The 17,805-nt window shown below is 65.4% G+C and overlaps 1 protein-coding gene and 1 long non-coding RNA gene across 4 annotated transcripts in view; one reads left to right on the forward strand and one right to left on the reverse strand.

The window, feature by feature from the left end:
• Nucleotides 1-2,953: 2,953 nt before the first annotated feature.
• LOC127035601 (uncharacterized) lies at nucleotides 2,954-3,806 on the forward strand. 2 transcript variants are annotated; one of them, XR_007769883.1, is made up of 3 exons: nucleotides 2,954-3,145; nucleotides 3,183-3,643; nucleotides 3,684-3,806. It is a non-coding gene; the product is annotated as an uncharacterized LOC127035601 (long non-coding RNA). The 2 variants fall into 2 exon arrangements; XR_007769882.1 differs by lacking the exon at nucleotides 3,684-3,806 and having other exon boundaries at nucleotides 3,183-3,219; nucleotides 3,257-3,657.
• Nucleotides 3,807-3,872: 66 nt separating this feature from the next.
• The window catches only part of LRP1 (LDL receptor related protein 1), a 179,810-nt gene continuing 165,877 nt past the window's right edge, over nucleotides 3,873-17,805 (reverse strand). For both annotated transcript variants that reach the window (XM_050925636.1, XM_050925635.1), the window contains 21 exons: nucleotides 16,476-16,582; nucleotides 16,074-16,206; nucleotides 15,569-15,688; nucleotides 14,545-14,667; nucleotides 13,885-14,031; nucleotides 12,078-12,212; nucleotides 11,086-11,205; nucleotides 10,504-10,772; nucleotides 10,245-10,423; nucleotides 9,393-9,499; nucleotides 8,876-8,992; nucleotides 8,343-8,519; nucleotides 7,676-7,816; nucleotides 7,220-7,393; nucleotides 6,753-6,914; nucleotides 6,290-6,464; nucleotides 5,790-5,894; nucleotides 5,328-5,392; nucleotides 4,904-4,994; nucleotides 4,507-4,651; nucleotides 3,873-4,284 (listed from right to left, as the gene is read on the reverse strand). In XM_050925636.1, coding sequence (XP_050781593.1) covers nucleotides 4,144-4,284; nucleotides 4,507-4,651; nucleotides 4,904-4,994; nucleotides 5,328-5,392; nucleotides 5,790-5,894; nucleotides 6,290-6,464; nucleotides 6,753-6,914; nucleotides 7,220-7,393; nucleotides 7,676-7,816; nucleotides 8,343-8,519; nucleotides 8,876-8,992; nucleotides 9,393-9,499; nucleotides 10,245-10,423; nucleotides 10,504-10,772; nucleotides 11,086-11,205; nucleotides 12,078-12,212; nucleotides 13,885-14,031; nucleotides 14,545-14,667; nucleotides 15,569-15,688; nucleotides 16,074-16,206; nucleotides 16,476-16,582 — 2,933 coding nt within the window. In that variant the 3' untranslated portion in view covers nucleotides 3,873-4,143. The remainder of the gene's footprint in view (nucleotides 4,285-4,506; nucleotides 4,652-4,903; nucleotides 4,995-5,327; nucleotides 5,393-5,789; nucleotides 5,895-6,289; nucleotides 6,465-6,752; nucleotides 6,915-7,219; nucleotides 7,394-7,675; nucleotides 7,817-8,342; nucleotides 8,520-8,875; nucleotides 8,993-9,392; nucleotides 9,500-10,244; nucleotides 10,424-10,503; nucleotides 10,773-11,085; nucleotides 11,206-12,077; nucleotides 12,213-13,884; nucleotides 14,032-14,544; nucleotides 14,668-15,568; nucleotides 15,689-16,073; nucleotides 16,207-16,475; nucleotides 16,583-17,805) is intronic.

Raw genomic sequence — 17,805 nt, forward strand, 5'->3', positions numbered from 1 at the left:
TATCCCACCGCCTAGAGACTTAAGAACTGCCTAGGGGAAACTGAGGCACCCACACAGTATTCAGAGGAAACATTAAGAACATTCCCACTTTGTCACATCCCCCAACCTCAGGGCCAGAAGGCGGCTCCCCTCACCGCCCCCATGTCCAATTGCCAGGCAGGGCAAGCCCTGTTCCTCCACCCCTGCCGCCCACCACCCCGAACAGCCCTGAGGGATGGATTGCAGGGACAGGCCCAGGTGAACGCCCCTTGTCCCTGCTATGGGCAGACCAAGGATGGGGGGTGGTTAAGGTGCAGGGCTGGGATATTGCTGCAGTTCTTGAGCGAGTCACTTCCCTGCTGCATGCCTCACTTTCCCAGCTGTAAAATGGGGATAAGGACCCTTCCTGGTCTGTTTAGACTGTGAACTCTGCAGCAGGGCCTGTCTCTTGCCCTGGGGCCAGCCCAGTGCTGGACTGACCAGGCTCTGGCCTGATGGGGCGAGGGCTGTCTTGTGCCCTGGGTCAACACGACCGAGCTCTGGTCTGGCGGGGGGGGCGCTGTCCTGGGTCGGCATGACCGGGCTCTGGTGTGATGGGGTGGGGGCTGTCTTGTGTCCAGGGTTGGCATGACTGGGCTCTGGTCTGACAGGGAGGGGCTGTCCCTTGCCCTGGGTTGGCACGACCGGGTCTGACGGGGCGGGGCTGTCCCTTGCCCTGGGTCGGCATGACCAGGCTCTGGTCTGACGGGGGTAGGGGGGGCTATCCCTTGCCCTGGATTGGCACGACCGGGCTCTGGTCTGACGGGGCAGGGGGGGCTATCCCTTGCCCTGGATTGGCACGACCGGGCTCTGGTCTGACGGGGGCAGGATGGGCTATCCCTTGCCCTGGGTTGGCACGACCAGGCTCTGGTCTGACGGGGAGGGGCTGTCTTGTGCCCTGGGTCAGCACAACCGGGCTCTGGTCTGACGGGGGCAGGGGGGGCTGTCCCTTGCCCTGGGTCGACATGACCGGGCTCTGGACTGACGGGGAGGGGCTGTCCCTTGCCCTGGGTCTGCATGACCGGGCTCTGGTGTGATGGGGTGGGGGCTGTCCCTTGCCCTGGGTTGGCACGACCGGGTCTGACGGGGAGGGGCTGTCCCTTGCCCTGGGTTGGCACGACCGGGCTCTGGTCTGACGGGGCAGGGGGGGCTGTCCCTTGCCCTGGGTCGGCATGACCGGGCTCTGGACTGACGGGGAGGGGCTGTCCCTTGCCCTGGGTTGGCACGACCGGGCTCTGGTCTGACGGGGCAGGGGGGGCTGTCCCTTGCCCTGGGTTGGCACGACCAGGCTCTGGTCTGACGGGGCAGGGGGGGCTGTCCCTTGCCCTGGGTCGGCATGACCGGGCTCTGGTCTGACGGGGAGGGGCTGTCCCTTGCCCTGGGTCAGCACGACCGGGCTCTGGTGTGATGGGGTGGGGGCTGTCTTGTGCCCTGAGTCGGCACCACTGGGCTCTGGTCTGACGGGGGCAGGGGGGGCTGTCCCTTGCCCTGGGTTGGCACGACCGGGCTCTGGTCTGACGGGGAGGGGCTGTCCCTTGCCCTGGGTCAGCACGACCGGGCTCTGGTGTGATGGGGTGGGGGCTGTCCCTTGCCCTGGGTTGGCACGACCGGGTCTGACGGGGAGGGGCTGTCCCTTGCCCTGGGTTGGCACGACCGGGCTCTGGTCTGACGGGGCAGGGGGGGCTGTCCCTTGCCCTGGGTCGGCATGACCGGGCTCTGGACTGACGGGGAGGGGCTGTCCCTTGCCCTGGGTCGGCATGACCGGGCTCTGGACTGACGGGGAGGGGCTGTCCCTTGCCCTGGGTCGGCATGACCGGGCTCTGGACTGACGGGGAGGGGCTGTCCCTTGCCCTGGGTTGGCACGACCGGGCTCTGGTCTGACGGGGCAGGGGGGGCTGTCCCTTGCCCTGGGTTGGCACGACCAGGCTCTGGTCTGACGGGGAGGGGCTGTCCCTTGCCCTGGGTCGGCACGACTGGGCTCTGGTCTGACGGGGCAGGGGGGGGTGTCCCTTGCCCTGGGTCGGCACGACCGGGCTCTGGTCTGACGGGGAGGGGCTGTCCCTTGCCCTGGGTCGGCACGACTGGGCTCTGGTCTGACGGGGCAGGGGGGGCTGTCCCTTGCCCTGGGTCGGCATGACCGGGCTCTGGTCTGATGGGGGTAGGGGGGGGTGTCCCTTGCCCTGGGTCGGCACGACCGGGCTCTGGTCTGACGGGGAGGGGCTGTCCCTTGCCCTGGGTCGGCACGACTGGGCTCTGGTCTGACGGGGCAGGGGGGGCTGTCCCTTGCCCTGGGTCGGCACGACCGGGCTCTGGTCTGACGGGGGCAGGGGGGGCTGTCCCTTGCCCTGGGTTGGCACGACCGGGCTCTGGTCTGACGGGGAGGGGCTGTCCCTTGCCCTGGGTCAGCACGACCGGGCTCTGGTGTGATGGGGTGGGGGCTGTCTTGTGCCCTGGGTCAGCACAACCGGGCTCTGGTCTGACGGGGGCAGGGGGGGCTGTCCCTTGCCCTGGGTTGGCATGACCGGGCTCTGGTCTGACGGGGAGGGGCTGTCCCTTGCCCTGGGTCGGCACGACCGGGCTCTGATGTGATGGGACAGGGGTTGTAGCAGCTGGGACAACGCAGCCCCAATCCCAGGTGGGACAACTTGGCGCTGCCGTAACCGTTCTCCTGACGGCTGGCGCACTAACCCCCCCGCCCCCCAAGCAGCAGGAGCTGGGCCTCAGTTTTTACAAATTTTATTTATAACAATCTCTGTGTAGCTGTAAAGTAACCCAGCAAAAGGTATGAAAAGGGGCCGCCAGCCAAAGGCCGGAGGGGCCCCGCCCCCACTACAAACGCCAGCTCACTGGAGTCGGTTTAAAACTGCCTGTGTGAGAAACGAGTGGAGCTGAGCCGGGCCCGGGGCAGAACATGGCGGGGGGGGGTGCCCGGCGCGGTGCCCGGTGCCCCCCCTTCGGCCGCAGGAGCACGTGCAAGGCAAGGACCCCTCTGCCCCCAGGCAGCGCCCCAGCTCCAGCCGCGGGGCCAGGGGGTGCAGGCCCCCAAGCGCCCCCGGCCCCGAAGGAGCCCCCCCCAGGAATCAATGCTGGGGGGGGGGGAGATCCCAGCTAGAGTGCTCTGGGGCAGGTGATTGGTGGGATAGTAGCGGGACGAGGGAAGGAAGGTGATTGGTGGGATGGTAGCGGGACGAGGGAAGGAAGGTGATTGGTGGGATAGTAGCGGGACGAGGGAAGGAAGGTGATTGGTGGGATGGTAGCGGGACGAGGGAAGGAAGGTGATTGGTGGGATGGTAGCGGGATGAGGGAAGGAAGGTGACTGGTTGGATGGGAGCCTGGGTGGGAAGGAAGGTGATTGGTCAGGTTGGAGGGAGCGAACGGATTGGTGGGACAGGATTGCAAAGGTGAAAGGGGATGGGAGGGGTGGGGCTGAGGGCAAGGGGGAGGAGCTATTATCCCGCCATCTGGCTCCTCCCCCTGCAGCTGCTGGCAGGTGGGGGGGCTGCGTGTTGGGGGAGGGATCGAGTCACCGGGGCGTCGGCCCCAGACTGATTTGTTCATAGCTCGGGGGGGTGGGGGGGCCGGACACGGTGCCCGGGGGGGGGGCGAAACCCACCGGATCCCAACCGTGGCAGGTTTCAACTGCAGCGAGGAGAAGGAGCTAGCAGCTCTGGGGGGGCAACTGCAGGGTTAATGCTGCCATGCACCCCCCCCCCCGGCCAAGGGGGGGATCTCCCAACAGCCTTGGAGCCAGCTCCCCAGCGCTATGGAGCCAAGCCGGGTACCCCCCCCTTAACCCCTGGCTGCCCCCGCTCCGACCCCCCCCGGCATCGGCCCCTGGCTGTGCCCGTTCTGACCCCCCCCGGCATCGGCCCCTGGCTGTGCCCGCTCCGAGATGCCGGCTCGTCCCTGGGGGGAGCCTGGCCCCGGATAGACAACTCATAATACTGCTCACATATAAAAGTAATAATCCTTCATTTGTACATTTATACAGTGTCTGTCGCCCCCCCTCCCCCCCCAGCTTGTCTCTTTATCGGCTTCTTTTCCAAACCGACGGCACCGGAGCCTCCTCCCCCATCTCTGCCCCCTGTGCTAGGGGGTTGCCCGACCCCCCCTCGTCCCTGCCCCCTATGCCAGCGGGTCAGCCAGGTCGTCGTCTGCGCCCCGCGACAGCAGCTCCCGCTTCTCGTCCGTGCTGGCCAGCGAGTTCCGGCTGTTGTGGGCTCCCATGTAGAGGGTGGCGTAGACGGGGTTGGTAAAGTTGGTGGGCTGGCGGGGAGAGCAAGGGGTGAGGAGAGGGGGGAACAGAAGGTCCCCATGGGGGGGAGTCTCCCACTGTCCCCCCCTTTTTCCTCTGCAGCCTCTGTCCCGTCCCCCAACCCTACCCCAGTTGAGAGCCTCCCCCTCTGCAGCCCCTGCTGCCCCGGGCTAATGGTGCCACTGCTGCAGGGTTCCGGTGGGGTCGGCTCCGTCCCCCGCCCCCACCCTCACCTTGTCCGGGTCCAGGGCGAAGTCGGCGTCCAGCAGCTCCCCCACGTCGTCCTCCGGCTCCCCCTCGTACATCTTGTAGGTGGGGTTCCCGATCTCCACGTTCATGGCACCGTTCGTCATCCGCTGGTGCTGGAAGCCTTTGGTGCTGGGGAGCACAGGGCGAGCACAGGGTCAGCGCTGGGCATGGGGGGCAGAGGTGGGGGGGTGTGGGGCAAAGGGCATGGGGAGCCCCATGCTGCAGGGAGGGGGCCATCGATATTACAGGGGCAGAGCCCCACAGCCAGGTGACCCTCTGACTAGAATCTCAGCCCCCCGACCCAGGGCCAGGTCCCTCCAACCTGCCCCCCGTCCCGGTAAGCCCTGCCCCCCAGCCCGGTGCCAGGCCCCCCCAACTCACCCTTTAACCCGCCGCTTATACCACAAGACAGCCAGGCCCAGCAGCAGGATGAGCAGCAGCAACACGATGGGGATGACGATGGAGGCCATTCCTGGGGTGGCAGGGACAGGCAGCACGTCAGGGCACAGCTGGGGGGCCCCGACCCTCCCCAGGTCCAGCTCATGGGGCAGGGGTGGGCTCCCCGCTGTCTGGGGCGATTTGGGGCAGGGGTGGGCTCCTCGCTGTCTGGGGCGATCTGGGCCTGGTGCCGAGGGGCCTGGGGGGGTGGGGGGGGGGGGGGGCTCAGCCCCTTGCCAGCTGAAAGGGACTCTGAGATTTCGGGGCGGGGGCAGTGGGATAAGCTGGCTCTGTGGGTGTAGACACCCGCCTTCCCACCCTGGGGACCCTCAGGGGGCAGGGAAATGTCCCCCCCCCGTATACATACGGCCGCTCTGCTGCTCGCTGACGACAAACTCCTCACACCGCAGCCCTGTCACATCCGTCGCGCACCTGGCGGGGTGGGAGGCCAAGCACAGGGTTAGAGGGGAGCGTGGTGCAGGAATGGGGGGGGGGCACATGGAGCAGGAACACGGGGGGGCGGGGGCACATGGAGCAGGGAGGGAGTGGGCAGGGGAGCACGGAGAGCGTCTGGACTGGGGGGCTCGCAGAGCGGATGTCCCTGCCACTCGTGCCTCCTCCGCTGGGGGGGGGAAGACACCCCGTTGGGGGGCTCTGCTGAGACTCGGAGCAGGGGGCACATCCCACAAGCTTGCGCTCTGGTTGGGCTCCTGGCAGGACTGGGGGCTGAGCTGGGCCCTGCGCGAGGGCTTTGCCATGGAAGTGCCCGGCCGGCAGAGCCACCCTACAGCCCCGTCACCCCCTTGCCGTGGGACCGGGCGGTGCTTACTGGCATTCCGGCATCTGCGTCCTGCCGTTCATGGTGCAGGTGCCCCCGTTCAGGCAGTAGTTGTCACAGGTCAGGCAGCTTGGTGCCATCTTGCCACCTGGGCAGCTGTAGGGCAGAGATGGGGTGGGGTCAGCACATGCACCCCGATCCTTCCTTGCGCCCCCCCACTACCCCCCAGCTGTAGGGCAGAGACGGGGTGGGGTCACCGAATGCATCCCAATCCCTTCTCATGCCTCCCCAATGCTCCCTCCAGTTTTAGGGCAGAGACGAGGTGGGGTCAGTGCATGCACCCCGATCCCTCTTCGTGCCCCCCAGCTGTAGGGCAGACACGGGGCAGGGTTAGCACATGCACCCCGATCCCTCCTCATGCCCACCCACATCTCCCCCCAGCTGTAGGGCAGAGACGGGGTGGCACCCTTCCCCGTGAGCGGCAGCGTCTGGGCCCGAGGGCCGAGTTGCCCAGGAGCCGCGCTGGCCGGACCAGCCCCACAGACACCTACGTGCAGGTGACCTCGCCCGTCTGCCTGTTGATGTTGCACTTGCCCTCCTGGCAGCGGGAGCACTTGCTGACCTGGCAGCGGGAACCCTCGTACTGCGGCAGGCAGCGGCACTGCTTGGTGCCGTCGGCCGCCAGCTGGCACACACCCTCGTTCTCACAGTAGTCGAAGCACTGGCCTGCGGGGGAGAGGGTGGGCAGTGGGAGGGAGGAGTGGCGGGAACAGCAGGGCCCACGCCAGCATCCCCTCTCTGACCACTAGACCCCACTCCCCTCCCAGCTGGGGAGAGAACCCAGGAGTCCTGGCTCCCACCCCTACCCCCGACCAACCACTAGACCCCACTCCCCTCCCAGTTGGGGAGAGAGCCCAGGAGTCCTGGTTCCCAATTCCCCCCCCTACCAACCACTAGACCCCACTCTCCTCCCAGCTGGGGAGAGGACCCAGGCGTCCGGTTCGCCCCACTCACGGTACTGGCAGCGGTCTCCGAGGAAGCCGGCCGGGCAGCGGCAGTTGGGCTGGTTGCCCTGGTTGACGCTGCAGCTGCCGTTGTTCAGGCAGTATTCGGCGCACACCTGCTGGTTGCACCGGGGTCCGGTGAAGCCCGTGGGGCAGCGGCATGTTGCCATCCCTGGGAAGGGGGCCAAGGAATCAGCGGGGTAGGGCCGCGGGATTCGTTCGTTAGGACAGACACTGGAGCCTCGGGGCTTCGGACCCTCTGCCCAGCTCTGAGCACCGAGGGCAGCCGGATCTGCCCCCACGCCTCCTCCCACGCTGGTGTGGGGGGCTCAGGGGCACGGCCCCGCCAGCCCCATATCCCTGAACACCCACAGCTCCCAGCCACACCAACCAGCCCCTCCAGCCCTGAGCTCAGCCCTGTCGGATCCCCCAGCCCCACGGGCCCATCTCCCGGCCCTGGCTGGCAGTGCCCCTCACCTGATGGGGAGGCGGCGCAGGTGCCCCCGTTCTGGCAGTACTCCCAGCACTGGTCCAGCTGGCACTTCTCGCCGTTGTAGCGCGGCTGGCAGCGGCACTTGGGCTGCTTGCGGGCGTTCAGGAAGCAGCTGCCCCCGTTCAGGCAGACCAGGTCGCAGGTGTCGCTGGTTGGGACTGGAGAGCGCAGGAGAGGCGTGAGCGGGGCGGGCACGGAGGACAGGGTGCCAGCGGAGGGGCTGGTACCGTGCTCGGTGGGCACACAGCTCTGGGTGGAGCAATGCCCTGCACTGGGCCGGGGGGAATCTTAACCCTTACAGTGCCAGTGGGAATGTGCTGACCCTGGGAGACGCGCTGTCCACCCAGTGGCGCCCCCCCCGGGGCAGCAACCCCTGCGGCTATGCTAAGGGGGCGTGGCCTTGCTGCAGCTTCTCCCCCTGCCCGGGTGGCACCACGTACCGACGGGTGAGACGGTGGGTGAGGGGATCACCACGCACGTGCCGTTGTCCAGCCGCTTCCCGTTGGGGCAGGTGCAGACGGGGCCGCTGGGGCTCAGCAGGCACAGCCACTCACATTTCTTCCTGTCGCAGGGGTTGGTCACTGGGAGAGAGGAGAGAGGTGTGTGTGTCAGGGGAGTGCAGGGTGGGGGGTACATGGCCCCACAGCACCCCCCGTGGGGCCCAGTGCATGGAGCTCCACCCTTCGGAGGCTCTTCCCAGGCTGCCCCTAGGCACAGGGTGGGGGTTGCCCGGCATCCTGGTGTCGCTCCTGGCTTTGCCCGCTCCGGCTGGCTGCCTGGCCCCTTCGCTCTAGGGCAAGGCCGTGACTCCCCGCGTCAGAGGGGCCTATCGAGTTCTGAGTCCTGTTTCCCCTCCCTCGTCGGTGCCGAACAAGCCCATCTACCCTGGTATCCGGCCTCCTTCCCTGCTGCCCCGGATCAGACCAACAGGCCCATCTGACCGGGTGTCCCCCAGCCCTGGCCGCCTCAGCTCTGACTGGAGGGGGCTGTTCAGTGGTTGTGACCCCACTTTCCTTTGCGGACAGGAGTGGCCAATGCTGTAATCCAGGGCGTGCTCCAGACAGGACAGAGGAGGCCGAGCAGCCCTGGGGGGTCCCCGGCACTCACCGTCCGGCTGCTTGTACTGGTGGTAGAGCACCACGTCGGTGGCGTGGTTCAGCCCAGACGTCAGGTTGGTGACGGGCCCGTGCCCAAACTTGTGGATCTTGAAGATGCGGTTGTTAATGTAGGTGACGCCGTAGATGTAATCCTCAAAGATGTCGATGCTGAAGGGGTGGCTCAGTCCTGGGGCGACAGGGGCGCGGAGTCAGAGGCCGGCCCTGCAGCTCAGGGCGCAGCTGTAACCGGATACCTGCTGTGTGTCTGGCCAAGGGCCCCTCTACCCTGGTATCAGGCCTCCTGCTGGAGCTCCTCTGCGGCTGCTCACTGGTGACCCCTTGTGGGCAGTGAGGGATGAGCTCCGGTCCCTCTGTCTCATGGTGTGCTCTGGAGACAGGATGCCATATCCCCGTGCCCCGGCTCAGCCAGGCCGCTGGTCCCCAGCCAGGACGGGGCACTGGGAGGGGGTGGGTGGTGGCTGCCCGTCCTAGGGAGACCTCCCCTGCCCCAGCCCAGCCCGGGTCTCTGCAGCGGCCTCTCACCTTTCTTGTTATCGATGGCCACGACGGGGTCGGTGCCGTCGAGACGGATGCTGCCGATGACGGAGAGCTTGGCGTCGGCCCAGTACAGCCGCTCGTTGTGATAGTCGACAGCCAGGCCTGCGGGGAGACACGTGTTGAGCTCCCGTCGGCCGCAGTTCTAGCAGCCGAGTCGTGGGCTGCAGCATGGCCGGCCAGACACCCCCAGACGGGCAGGACGGCAGCAGGGCCCAGCTCCCAGAGTCCCCAGTTGCGGGTCCCCCAGGAAGAGGGCAGATCAGGCAGACATGGGGTGTTACTAAAGACTCTCCAGATCCCCAAGTGCTTCGTACGGGCATTGGTTACAGACAAGGGAAACCGAGTCACAAAGCAACCTACCCAGGTCACAGGGTGGCAGAGCTGGGAAGAGAACTCAGCAGTCCTGGCTCAGTGCCCTCACTCCAGAGCACGCTATCTGCCTGAACCCTGGCTGGGTGGAGGGGGATCCCCTGCCCCGCCTGCTGTGCCCAGCCCTGCTCACCTGTCGGCCACTGGATGTTGTCCTGCACCAGTGTCTCCCTCATGGTCCCGTCCATCGCGGCCGTCTCGATCTTGGGGTGGTTGCCCCAGTCGGACCAGTACATGGTCCTGTGAAGGGAGGAAAGGTCGTGGCGGAGGGGGTCTCTGGGGAAGGGGTGGAGCAGCATGGCCCCGGGCACACAGGCTGCTGGCAGGGGGCTCTGAGCCCAGCCCCTGACACTGCAGTGCCCGTGCCCGCAGCCCCACTGACCTCAGTGGCCTGTTTGTGCTGCAGAGATGAGGGATGGAGTCGGCAGTGCGCTGGGAGCCCTGCCTGGGGCACGACGGGCCCTCGAAGGGTTAATCCGCACCACCCCCGAGGGGGGGACCTTGGTGCTTCCCCATGGCAGTTACCTCATCGCCTCACAGTGCCAGGGCACTGGGCACTCACGCCCAGCAGGGATCTTCCCACCCACAGCCCCAGGTGGATACCCAGACACCCACTGGGGCGAGCTGAGACTGCCCTGGGGTAAGATGGGAAGCACGTGCTATGGGGAAGGGTGGTGGCAGATGTGGGGGCCTGGATATGAGGCTGGTGTGTGGGCGCAAATGAAGGGAAGGGGTGAGACAGGGGAGCTGGATACGGGGTGGGGGTGACAGATGGGGGCAGGGGGAGTGTCTCTTACCCTCAGAGTGGGTCGATCACTATGGCATGAGACAGGGTGGGGTGTGGATGCTGGATATGAGCGGGGGGGGGGCAGGGCCATGGGTGCCAGATATAGGCGGACAGGGCTTGGGGCACGGGGGCTGGATATGGGGGAGGGGGGGAGTGCAGGGTGGGACAGGGGTCTGAGCGGGGTGGGGAGTCTCGTACCCTCGGAGTGGGTCGACCACAATGGCGTGGGGCTCGTCGATCATGCCTGAGATCAGCGTCTTGCGGTTGTCGCCCTTCATCTGCGCCACCTCGATGACATCGCGCCCGGAGTCCGTCCAGTAGACGTTCCCGGCCACCCAGTCCACGGCGATGCCCCGCGGCATCTTGAGCCCCGAGATCTGGAAGGCAGAGAGAGGCGGGGCCTTAGTGCCTTGGCCCGGCTTGCCCCGGCCCCCCGGAGCCCCGAGCGCCCGCTCACATTGAGGTGGGTGACGCCCCCGTCCAGCTGTCGGCGGTTGCGGTTGGAGGCGGTGGAGGCGGCGGACGACGGCAGCTCGCGGTAGGAGATCTTGCCCGTGTGCCAGTTGGTCCAGTAGATCTTGCTGCCCTTGACGTAGATGTCCATGGCGTCGATGCGCACGTTCTCGTCGCCCTGGAAGGCCGGCTCGTAGGCCGAGTTGGGATTGAAGGGGTACATGCTGCGGATCTTATTGTCGTCGGCAATGTACAGGATCTGCTGCTCCGAGCCTGCGGGGGGAGAGCTGTTGCCTGAGGGACTGGGGGGGACGTGCCCGCAGGCTCGGCCAGCGGGACTGAGCTGCGGCTCTGGCTCGTTCCTGCGGTCAGGGACGGGCGGAGGGGCCAGGGTGGAGCCCAGCGGCCTCCCGCCATGGGGTGCATCCCACGTGGATCCTGCCCTGGGCCAGGCGGGACAGATGCTGGGAGCGCAGGGACGGGAAGGGATTGAGACGGCTGGAGAGAGGGGAGCTGGGGTGCCAGGGAGACGTCAGCTCAGCTGGACACGCATCCAAACCGCCCACGCCCCACACGCCCCCCATACCTTCCGCCTTGCACGTGTGATGGGTCTTCATGAAGTTGCGGGCGCAGCTGCAGACGTGGGACCCCTTGGTGTTGTTGCAGAGCTGGGAGCAGGTCCCGAACGTCGAGCACTCGTTGATGTCTGGGCGGGGATCAGAGGCAGACAGGCTGTGAGGGGCTGGGGCAGGGGGCCTGCCCCAGGGCACTCCTACCTGAGAGCAGAAGGTGCCGAACGGGGGCGGGCGACACAGCCCCTCACTGCAGCCATGGGCTGGCACACAACAGCTCAGGGCTCCAGGGGAAGGTGGGCTGAGGCCAAAGGTCCGGGGGTGTCTGCGTTCACCGCCCATTCCAGGCAGCGGAGCTCTCTCCTGGTGCTGGCACCAGGGATCATGCCCCCCAGCTGCTCAGCACGGCAGTTCCCCAAAGCAGGGAGGCAGCAGCAGCTACTTGGGGGTGACAGGCCATCTGGGGAGACGGGCTGGGCCAGGGATGGGCCGTCTGCGGAGAGCTCCAGGCACAGGGGTAACAGATTAGAGGGTGCTGAGATGCCACGTGCTGCCCAAACTGCCAGTGCTGTCCACCAGGCCAAGGTCAGGGTGCCAGTCATCTGCCCCTCACCTGGGCAGTGTTCATGGGACGTGCTTCCAAGGTCTAGTGGGCGAAGCACTCGACTGGAACTCAGGACACCTGAGTCCTACTCCTGGCACCCGCCATCTGAAAACCAGGCCCCTCTTCCCCAGAGTCCCTGGGAATTCTGGGAAATCTTGGCCTTGTCTCCTTCAGAAGAACGTCCCCGGAAAGGCAGTGGCTGTGGTGGCCACAGCCGGGTGTGGCCCTGGGAGTGTGCTACCCACCAGGCAACCCCTCCATTCCTTGAACCCGCCCTGTGTCCGTGGGCAGCACGGTTCCTCCTGGAGTCCAACTGAGCCCCGGTCCCTGGCAGGCAGAGGCCAGGCCGGGCTCCGTTCTGGCCTCTCCCCCGGCAGATCCCTGAGCCCAGTGGCCTGGTACCTTGGCAAGTGTTTTTGTCAGGTGCTTTCTGGAAGCCGCTGCGGCAGGTGCAGTACATGACCGTCTGGAACTGGACGCACTTGGCCTCGTCCCCGCACATGGTTGCATTGGTGTGACAGTCGTACATCTTCGGATCTGCAAGGGGGACGAAGGGCCCAGCGGCTCATCAGGGCGTGGCCATGGGACCAAAGACAGTGCCAACTGCCGTGCTGCCCCGGAGCCAGCACCCGCCTCCCCCCAGGGTGGCATCTGTGGGCAAACATGGGACCTCAATAGGAGAACAGCTTTCAGGCGACCTGGGAACACTGGCCCAGCCCTGACAGAGGAAAACTTCGGAGGGAGAGAGCGGCTGGGATAATCAGGTTCCCTCCCACCAGCCTTGCCGGTGCCCATCACTCCCGTCCCGCAGCTCCTGTTAGCCCAGTCCTGAGCTTCCCCTAGCCCTGCCGGTGCCCCTCAAGCCTGACCCACAGCCCCCTGCTAGCCCAGCCCTGCCGGTGCCCCTCAATCCCAACCCACAGCCCCGTTAGCCCAGCCCTGGGCAATCCCCAACAGGCGTGCCGGTGCCCCTCAAGCCTGACCCACAGCCCCTGCTACCCCAGCCCTGCCCTCTGTGACAGTCTGTACTATTACGATCACCACTTTTACAATACTATGATACATTGCGTACAAAGAATGCCTTGTGAGCAGGACTGGCACTAGGGGTTTGAGCGCCCTAGGCGCACGGCAATTTCGCCGCCCCGCGCGCTGGTCCCACGGCTCCGGTGGAGCTGCCGCAATGGCGCCTGCGGAGGGTCCGGTACTCCACGGCTCCGGTGGAGCTGCCGCAGTGGTGCCTGCGGAGGGTCCGGTACTCCACGGCTCCGGTGGAGCTGCCGCAGTGGTGCCTGCGGAGGGTCCGGTACTCCACGGCTCCGGTGGAGCTGCCGCAATGGCGCCTGCGGAGGGTCCGGTACTCCACGGCTCCGGTGGAGCTGCCGCAATGGCGCCTGCGGAGGGTCCGGTACTCCACGGCTCCGGTGGAGCTGCCGCAGTGGTGCCTGCGGAGGGTCCGGTGCTCCGCGGCTCCGGTGGAGCTGCCGCAGTGGTGCCTGCGGAGGGTCCGGTGCTCCGTGGCTCCGGTGGAGCTGCCGCAGTCGTGCCTGCGGACGGTCCACCGGAGCCATGGACCAGCGGACCCTCCGCAGGTACCATGCGGCAGCTCCACTGGAGCCGCCTGCCGCCCCCTCCGGCAAAACGGCGCCCACCAATTATTCTGGCGCCCTAGGCGATTGCCTAGACTGCCTAAATGGTAGCGCCGGCCCTGCTTGTGAGGAATCATTTGAAAACTCATAGTCTGCTGAACATTATTATCCTGGTCCAATACGTGCATCAACACTGTATGTGAAATTATAAGATTCTACTGTGTATCGTTGTTATAACCTGTTCCAAGGTTCAGACGAGCAGCTGCAAACTAGTTTTTCAGAGACAGACACACTAGCACCCCAGACAGGTGTTAAAGAGCGATTGCCCGTTTAAGTAACCCTTCTTCAGCAGCAGGAAGGTGTAAACAAGAAATTTACATTTCCTCACAGAGAAGATTCAACCCTCATGTCTGCTGCCCCCCAGCTGGGGGTAACCCGCACAGAGGGAGGGGGATATAAAAATGAGAGACGGTGATCTTCAACTCGCCGCTCCTTCTCTCCTCTCTCTGCTCAGGACATCACCACCGATCACCGGAAGGACTCTGACCTGGGAGAGGGGTTCCTGGCTGCCTGTGAACTGTTACAACGTGTGGTGAGAGAGACTCGCTTTACACCCCACTCACCGCCCCGGGAACACTGCTCCTCGTCCGAGCCGTCCCCGCAGTCGTCGAAGAAGTTGCAGCGCAGGAGGGAGCTGATGCATTTCTTGTTCTTGCAGAGGAATTCGTTCTTCTCATGGCTGCAGGTCTTGGGCCTGGCGGTGGGCGACTCTGTGGGGGCCGGCAGGGGAGTGGGCTTGAGACCAGAGCATGGGAGCATCCCTGGGGGCTAAAGCATCACCGACCCCTGCCCCACAGACAGACACATGTTCCCTGCCCCAGGAAGGATACAATGGGGAATGGGGTGGGGCTAGTGATTACAGCAGAGGGCTGGGAGCCAGGATTCCTGGGTTCTATCCCTGGCTCTGGGAGCAGACAGGGACCTAGTGGTTAGAGCGGAGGACTGGGAGCCAGGACTCCTGGGTTCTGTTCCTGGCTCTGGGAGCAGACAGGGACCTAGTGGTTAGAGCGGAGGACTGGGAGCCAGGACTCCTGGGTTCTGCTCCTGGCTCTGGGAGCAGACAGGGATCAAGGGGTTAGAGCAGAGGCCTGGGAGCCAGGACTCCTGGGTTCCTAGCTCTATATGTGACTTGCTCTGTGGCCATGGCTAAGGTGGGGCTCCTGCCCAGGCCTGACTGCCCATCTCTGGAGCGGGGCAGTGGCAGTGACCTCAGGGCTGCTCACCGCAGTCCCGCTCGTCCGTGCCATCCCCACAGTTGTCGATGCCGTCGCACTGACGCCCAATCCACAGGCACACGCGGTCGTTCTTGCAACGGAACGGTCGGCCAGGCGGGCACTGGAACCTCACTGCGCCGGCGACAGACAGGAGGAGCTGGTGAACCGAGACGCCACTGCCTGGCTCAGCCCTCTCCCCACCACAAATGGGCCCAGGGGCCAGGACTCCATTGCAGGGTCTGGCTGGAGAACCTGGCTCCAAACTGGTCTGACACAAAACTCCCTGGAAATCCCCCAGACTCAGAGGCCCATAAACTCCACTCCGCTCCCCCCAGCCTGTGCCCCCTCCTGGGCTGACCCCCCAAAACCTCTGCTCCCCCTCCCAGAAGTGACACTCTGCCCATTCCCCAGCTCGGCCTCGCCTGCTAGGCCAGTCACTTGGGCTCTGTGAGCCGCTCACAAGCACCCGGGGTCCAGGCTATCAGCCCACGGAGCCTGCCCAGCTGCAGAGCACGGGCGTTACCAGCACCCGCCGCCCATGTCTGACCCCGACTCAAACAGGTCAGCCCTCGGAGAACTGTGAGCCGCAGGCAGAGACTGGGGAGACCGGGGCCCCCCAGGGCCTGGCGGTGACAGGGAATTGCCTGGGTGGGAGAGCCGGAGATCCATGCCCCATGGGGCAGAGGGAGGCAAAAGGACCCAGTGCTCTCCCCAGACCAAACTGGAGCCCCTCCACGCTAACCTCCAAACTCTCTGTTCCCCTCGATCCCTGCCAATCGGACCAGGGATCAAATTCCTTCCTGCCTCCCCAGGCTGGCAATGGGCTGACCCTGAGCACGACACCAGATGGGACAGAGGATTTTTTGGGTCAGCTCAGGGCGCCATCCACCCCGTCCTGCTGCAGCTTCATTTCCAAAAGGTTCGCCCTCACGTGCCCATGCCTCCCGGAGACCCGCTCCAGCAGCAGCAGTGCCCCCACCCCATGCGTGGAGGTGGGTTAGCCAGGGAGCGGCGCCGGGCAGGGGGCACTCACAGCACTCCTCGGGGTTCTCGTCCGAGTTGTCCCCACAGTCGTCCTCTCCGTCGCACTTCCACGCCAGCGGCTTGCACAGGGTGTTGTTGCACTGGAACTCGTCCAGGGGGCAGGTGCGCACTGTGGGGAGGGGGGACGGGCGCGTCAGGGCCCGCGCTCGTGGGGAGGGGGCCGCGCTGGGGGCAGGGAGGGGGACAGGAACTTGCTGGAGCCTCCTTAGCCAACTGATCGGAAAGGAGCCCAGGAGACTGATCCCAGGCCAGGGGCAGCGCTCCCCATCCAGCCACAGCTGGCCCGTGGACCTGCGGGGCAGACACCCAGCGGCAGGTTTTTGCCCTCTATTTATTGGCAAGCACGGCCCTGCAATGCAAATGCAAATGCCCGACTGCACATGCAGGTTGGGTGTATGGTTGCACGCCAGCACGGCTGGCTCCCTCATTAGGCTCCAGGGTTAACGCGGCCGTGAGATGTGTGTGTGTGAGCCCTTCCGTTGTACTGCTGTTACCCCCAGTGCCGCAGTTCTCCTCGTCGCTACCGTCCATGCAGTCGGCGTCAGCATCACAGCGCCAGCGCATGGGGATGCAGTGCCCGTTCTTGCACTGGAACTGGTCGAACTCGCAGCGCAGCGTGCAGTCCTTCTGCAGGGCGGGAGGAGACAGCAGGTGAGCGAGGGGGTGCCCAGGGAGACAGGACACAGCCCCGCAGAAAATCCCACCAGGGCGAAATGAGGATGGGCTCTGGCAGAGCCAGCCCCGGTGAGTCACAAGCTACCCAGGTGCCAGGCCGGCTGCCCACGAGCAGGAGGCCCCAGCCCCACTGGCAGCTGTAGGAGCCTGGAACCTAGAGCTCAGAGGGGCAGGTCAGGGCTGGCTGGCACGGGGAAGCCGCCCCCTCTCTCTATCCATACCTCGTCGGAGCCGTCGGCGCAGTCGTGGTCCCCGTCACACTTCCACCGGCCGGCGATGCAGCGTCCGTTGGCGCAGGAGAACTCGCTCTCCGAGCAGGGCCTGGGTGCTGGAGGCAGAGGGGAGAGAAGACGGGGCGGCCCCGGTGAGCGGCGTGGCTAACCAGGCGGGCGGGAGCGGACACAGACACTCATTCAGCGGCGCCGGGGGAGCAAGCAGAGCTGGGGAAATGGCCACAGAGGTGCATGGCTCGTATTGACTTCAAATGCCACCTCCAGCTTCCCCAGAGGGACAAGGCGGGAAGGGAGGGAGGGACAGTCCCAGCTCTAGCTACCCCCTCTGGCTGCAGCTCCATCCCTAATCCCCGCCCCCTGGGAGCCCCGGCACAGAAGGAGGGGGCGCTCCCGTGCAGGGACAGGCCAAGACTGACCGGTCAGCGGCTATGGCGCTCGTGCACTGGCTGCAGGCAGCTGCCACCCCTGGTGGCGGTGGGACAGGTGGAACGCGTTTAATCTCCTGGCACTCGCTTGCTGTGTCGCGGAGCTGCTCTGAATGTCACAGCAATCCCGGCTCGGAACGGGGATCTGCTCCCGCCCCCATAACGCATGGCTTTGCTGGCCCCAGCCTGGAGGAACTCGCTGAAATACTTTCACCCCCATTTCCTGCTCCACCCGGGGGAGATCATGCGCCATGTCCCCTCTGGAGGCAGCAAGAGGGTGGGATGGGAGGTGCAGACGGGGGCTGAGGCTGGGGAGAGCAGACCAATCTGGGTCAATCTGTAGTAGCAGATGGGGTGGGGGAAGAACTTGGAGCTAAATATGAGCCATGCATGGGTCCTGGTCGGTTCCGGAGGCAGGAATATTTAACCCTGGCTCTCTCTGTGCCCGGGGGCAGCAGATTCTGGGGAGGTTCAGCTGATAAGGTTCAGAATGACTGTCCGGGTTGGTGTCTCACCCGCTCCCCAACCCCTCTGCTCCAGGTTGGCTGGTTGATTTATTTACTGAACACTTTACACGGAATTAAGAAGATTTTGGCAGGAACCTACCTCTGAGCGCCCCGTAACGACAGTGTGAAAATGGAGAAAAACGTAAGATGAGGTGAAATGGCACAAACTCAAATACACGACATGAGAGCAACAGAAAGGAAAAAAAGAAATTCCATCCTAAAGCCTGGAAGGAGACTGGAGGGGCAAGGACCACGGTCCGAGAACCAGTTTACGCAGTCTGATTGGGCGAGGCTCGTCTCTACGCACATTCGCGCTGGATCAGTTACATCGGTTTCGTTCACTTGGTGCCAACCCGTGTGGTGACCCTCTGATTTCAGCTCAAGCTG

Source organism: Gopherus flavomarginatus, chromosome 16, assembly GCF_025201925.1.
Source record: "Gopherus flavomarginatus isolate rGopFla2 chromosome 16, rGopFla2.mat.asm, whole genome shotgun sequence".
Lineage (NCBI taxonomy): Eukaryota > Metazoa > Chordata > Testudines > Testudinidae > Gopherus > Gopherus flavomarginatus.